This window comes from Aythya fuligula, chromosome 9 (genome assembly GCF_009819795.1).
Source record: "Aythya fuligula isolate bAytFul2 chromosome 9, bAytFul2.pri, whole genome shotgun sequence".
NCBI lineage: Eukaryota > Metazoa > Chordata > Aves > Anseriformes > Anatidae > Aythya > Aythya fuligula.
The window spans coordinates 1,214,328-1,220,163 of record NC_045567.1 but is presented as its reverse complement, the minus strand read 5'-3'; the positions used below and the strand labels follow the sequence as shown (position 1 = coordinate 1,220,163).

Sequence of the window (5,836 nt, the reverse complement as noted above, 5' to 3'; positions counted from 1 at the left end):
ATAACAGTGTCTGAATGCAGCTCAGAAAATAATGATGGTAAGCCAAGAAGAGATGGAAATACCTGACTGTGAGAAGTGATCTATGAGAAAAAAAAATCTGCTCTACAGTTGGAGTGAGTTCTATGATTGGTACTGGAAAAAAAAAAAAAAAAAAAAAAAAAAAAAAAAAAAAAAAAAAGGATAGATTGGATGGATCTTAAACCATTCATTGAGGGAAGAATGTAGTTCACATTACAATGGACTTTTTGGTTATAATCCTGAATCTGTTGAAGTCAATGGAAGGACTCATATTGGCTTCAAAGGATATTGAGCTGTGGTGTGGTTCCTGAGCTGCCTTTGGGTTACAGAATCACAGGAATATATGACAAAATTTCAACCATCTGCTGAAATCGTTGCTTGAATAGAACAGTCAACCGTGCACTTTAAACCATTTTCTACTTACATGAAATGATTACAGAATCATTTCATACAGAGTGGGATCTTTTCTTTTAAATAAGTTGTCAAAAATGGCTTTTGATATGTATCAAAGAAATATCTGCCTAGAAATACATGTCACATTTCAAATTGGCACAGTCACCATTGTGTTAGCTTCAACTTACAAAGTTTCACCATTTTTCTCCGGAATATGTACCCATCTAATTTCATTTATGTGTTAAAAATCATCATATGCACTGCATTTAAATTATTTTTACACTCTTTTTTGCACTTTGAAGGTGTAAAGTACATCTAGCCTAGTTCTGAAAATATATTTTACGGATTTATTTGACTGAAAACGATTGTTTCTTCCAAGAAAGCAAAACGCATTGTGATGTACCTTTACGTGTGCTCTGCTGTAAAGCTCACTTAGATTTATGACTTTAATATTAACTGCTCCTGGACAGAGCTTATATGGAGCTGGTGCTCTTCTCTTAAAATAAAGGAGACTGTATGCAAGGGTCAAAATCTGTATCCAAATGCTAAATTGCATGCAGGACTAGACACTAGAATTCTAGATATACCATGTTAATAAAATATTAATATAATCTTAACATTAAACATTTTTCCCTCACTTTTGCACTTCTGTATATCAGATTCCTTAAGAGGCTAAGTACAGATTAAGGTGTATGACATGGTTTCAAAACATTTATGTGTGAAAAGCAAACCAGTCAGTAAGTTTTCGCTGAATATCAAATGTGAAAGTTCCTCTGATAAGTTTCTATTTCAATGCAATAACAAATGATGCCATAATTATTAAGTACCAATACAATTACAATAGCCATAAACTAGCTTTTGTCCTGCCTGCACTTAGGCACAAGACCTGGTCTGACCCAGGCCTGCATGGACTCCCTTCTTGTTATAAAGGCATACTTCTCTCACCAAGCATTTCATGCGTCATGGTTTGTATGTTTTCAAAGGGAGGACTACACTACCCAGAAGCAGCTTCCACTACTCCAGCAAATGTTGCAGGGTTTTAAAGGAAGCACTATATGCTGCATTACCAGAAAAATGGACAGCACATATAGCAACTCTGAAATGTGAAGCAGTTTGAAACAAGGATTTGTATTGATCTGCTAAATAATTGCTACAGGAATTTTCTGTTAAGCATAACTGACTATTGAATCTCTATTTCCTATCTTCTTTATTTTTTTTTTTTCTGTTTTTCATGCTTACTTCTATTTTCTGGTTCTCCAGATGATGCTCCACTTCCATGATTTTCTGTATCTTTAAAATTCTTTCTCCTTTTGTTTGTTAGGAAACATCAAAGAAGCTACTATCTTTCTTTTAATTACTGAAGTTTTAACCTTTCTGAAATGTCTTTTAATACCTCAAACCAATAAAATGTTATAGCTAGTAGTAGTTCACCATTGCATTACAAAGACAAAGTCCACCTCAGTTGTTACTCCTCCTTAGGTATCTCTGTAGTGTCTCTCCGTAGAGCCAGACATGTCCACCGAACAATTTTGCCAGGAGAAGAGAAACACTTTCTAGGCAGACATTACAGCACTTGGGAGAAGATGAGTATATTTATGTCTTTATTTAATTAGCTAACATGTGCATCCCAATAGTTGCTTAGTCTTTGAAAAATTATAGCTTCCATTAACTGTTTAAGCTTGTTTAATTCTGAAATGTGCTGGGCCTGAGTCCAATTAGTCTGGAAATATTATTATTTTCAAACTCCATTTAAGATCAGTGCCTTAAAAATACCAAGAGCTGCAAGCTTCACTGGGCAGCAGAGAAGTCCATATTGACTAGTCTACAGAACTAGGCTCCAAGCAGAAAAAATGTGCAGATGGGGGGATGTAAAGATTTCTATGATTTTTAGTTAGTTAGTTTGTTTGTTTCAATCCTTTGCTCTGGGCAATGCAGAAATATGACACCAAATAATTCTTGGGTTGGAGGAGGATTTTTAAAATATTCATCATTAATGTTACCAGATGCTTGTGATGGGAAGTGTTGAATTCATCAGGAAAACCTGAGCTAGTTTAGTAACAGAAAGGCTATAGAGCATCTGCCACTGGTGCAACCCCATGATTCCACCCCCAAAATGGCTAACATTAGGTTAACCGTCCTCCACTTGCCCAAGCAGCCACCCTGGAGAAGCAACCTATAGTTAACTGATTTCACAGGGTGCTGTAGCAGAAGGTAAATGAGTTACATATGCGAAAGGAGGGCGCATACTGAAAGCACTGAGTAATCTGTGAAGTTTCCTGAATCATGAAAAATTGAGTATCACTTAATGTTGCAATAGCACTAGATTACTAATGGTATTAACAAAGCCATGAGATACATTTTTGCAAAATCATGTGTTTCTTTAATGGGTCATAATGGTTTAGTGTCTCAACTGGGCTCTTTTTCAGGCAGAATAGATCATAAAGTATTGTGTCTGGGTAACAGAATATTCCTGATGTTCTTGTGTAACAGCACTCCCAATCTCTGAAAATGCAGCTTCTATGGGACTCAAATTGCACATCTCATATATCAACTTTATGAAATGTAACAAGCCAGCGCTGCTTCGAACTGATACAGAGTGAAGAAACTGAGCCAGAGCTTCCATGTAATTTCATAGGAATGTTGCAGGAAGCACGGCCGAAAGCACGACAGACACCAGTAGAGTCAGATCATGCTCCATTTTATTGCCTGAATAGCCTAACTTTTATAGAGAACTTAACAGGGGTGGACAGTGTTTCACACAAGATCATTGGTCAAAAGCACTCAGACAAACAGCTACAAGAAAACAACCCCACCTGCAAGAAAACAACCCCCTTGTGATTAGCAGTCACATAGACCTTGTCCTTGAGGCCAGCTACTGGTAACAATATTTTCCTGAATTCCTCAATTGGGCGATGTGGGAACACTGTCATGGGAACTTCTCATAGTTGCCCTGGTAGCTTGGTTTGCTCAGCTACAGCAAGCCATGGGATTTTTGCTGTTTCAAGAAATCCCTCAACAATTCCCCCTTCTTCTTTTGAGCACACCAAGCTTGACACAGCAGTTTTACAGGTAACTCTTTAGCTATACTTACAACACACAACGATGATTACCACCACCATAAACCAAATCCTTAATCCCCTTGTGATTAAACCCAGCAACCATCTACACTTTGTTTCAAACAAGTCAGTGAACCATTGATTGAAAGGATTGATACCATATTGAATCTTTCTCATGTGCTCTTTCAGGAAAGTAATGGATTTGTGAATTGACTCATTATGATCAGAAAGGTTTAAACGGTACATTCCCTTAAAGTCCTCACACCCATTCCTTTGAGCCAAAAGCAAGATCCTGTAAAAGCAGATGTCGCAGACTATTTTGATCTGGTAACATCTCCTCAAGTATCTCTGTCGTGGCATAGGCTTGCCTCTTGGCCCAGCATACCAATTTTTCTAAGTTGTTATGTGTGGCCGCAGATGCCACTCCAGGCACTGAAATTGCTAATGCCGCTCTAGCTGCAACCCCACACAATTCAACATTATCATTGCAATCCAATGCAAGCAATGTCCATTTATGTCTGGTGATCTCACGCAACTGTAACAAGCTAGGAGCAAATACAATGAGTTTATCTATGTAACATGGACATCTGATAGCATTTGCAGGGATACCTTGCCAGGCCCCATCCCCACAAATCAGAAGCACATCAGGAGGTAAGGCCAAAGCTGTACAATTGTTCCAAACACTGTAGTTGTTACCCCTTGTCTCCATGCTATAAACCCCTAAACCCTGCTTAGCAGCGTCATTGCAATCACAGGTGTTATTTGTGTCTTTGTACCAGTATGACCTTTTCCAGGTTCCTGTAGCAGGAATCATCTGATATCCACGGCTACGTTCACTTTTGTAGCCACCTTTCAGGTTGATACACATTTGACTACAGATACCAAGGTTTTGACATTCATCAATGTCTCCACAGTTTCTCTTGTCTATAAACTCAAACCCAGCTGGACAGTCACATTCATTTATGATGCATTCCTTCAGGGGCTCATCACCCCAGTCCTTGCAGTCTCTCTGCTGGTTACACACTTTATTGATATCTATGCATTCTCCACTTCTGCACTTGAATTTGCCAGGTCCAGAACACTGAATAACATTGTTACAGTTTGCTTCATCAGTGCCATACAGACAGTCTCTCACACCACTGCACTGCCTACTCCCATGGACACAGTTCCCATCTTCACATCTGAAATGGTCTGGCCTGCAGGTCCGAGAAGGGCAGTTAATTTCATCACTTCCATCCTTGCAATCAGGATCTCCATCACATCACCACTTCTTGTGGATACATTCACCTGAGCCGCACTGCACCTCACTCGTAGAACACTTCACTGGAGGTGCAGGCTGGCGGCCACACTGCTCCAAAGATTCATCCGAGTGGTCGGAGCAGTCAGCATCATCAACACACACCCAGCTGATAGGGATGCAGGTAGAACTCTTGCACTGAAACTCACGAACACCACAGGTAGGAGGTGCACACTCCAGCTCATCGCTACCATCACTGCAGTCATCTTGAACATTGCAGACAAAGCTTTTGGAAATACATTGCCCACTACTGCATGTGAATTCTGCTGCACTACAAGTCACAATGCCACAATTCTCTTCATCTTCTCCACTGTCGCAGTCCTTTTCACCATCACATTTCCAGGACACTGGGATACACTGGGTTGACTGAGGACCACAGCTGATTTCATTTACCCGGCATGTTCTCATATGACACAGCTCAGCACTCTCATCAGACCCATTTTCACAGTCTGGATCCCCATCACACTGCCATCTATTTGGCACACACCGACCACTGTTGCACACAAAGTCAGATTCAGCACACGTCTTCTTCACACAAGCACTCTCATCACTGCCATCTAAGCAGTCTTCACATTTTGCTCTAGCACCGTCGGCAGCAGTGCACAGGCCGGCAAGGGTGAGCAGCAGGCAGAGTGCCCCGCAGCGCGGCAGCACCCACCGCCGCCCTGCACCTGTGTCACTTATACTGCTCCTATTACCCATGCTGTTAGTGTCAGTGGCATCCTCCTGGTACCGTTTCTGTCTTTGTCGCCCCTTACTCTCCCCCTTTTCTTTTTTACCACTGACCATTCACCACAAATGGGTGAGACCACATGATTACTAGTTAGGAAAGAGAGTTGTAACGTCTGCTATACGGCTGCAGGCCGTGCCAGCTGCAACCCTAGAAGCTGTTTGTGAACGAGCCTGACTGACGGTGGTCATTGGCGGTGTAATCTGCGTCTCTGCTCTCCTGCCCTGCAATAGAGCTAAATCGTCATTAATAGTCTGTAGAATGTGGCAACCCCACGGAATGTTATCCAGAAACATAGTTATAACACCGATCTGGGGACGAATAGTCTTTTTTTGCATTGCA

At 40.9% G+C, this 5,836-nt stretch overlaps 1 protein-coding gene across 1 annotated transcript; it reads right to left on the bottom strand.

Moving 5' to 3' along the window:
- Window positions 1-226: 226 nt before the first annotated feature.
- On the bottom strand, window positions 227-5,482 carry LOC116492452 (very low-density lipoprotein receptor-like). Its single transcript, XM_032193215.1, is given in 2 exon segments — window positions 227-334; window positions 4,186-5,482. Coding segments are annotated over 2 exon segments (1,389 nt in total). The 5' UTR covers window positions 5,467-5,482.
- Between the last annotated feature and the right edge of the window lie 354 nt (window positions 5,483-5,836).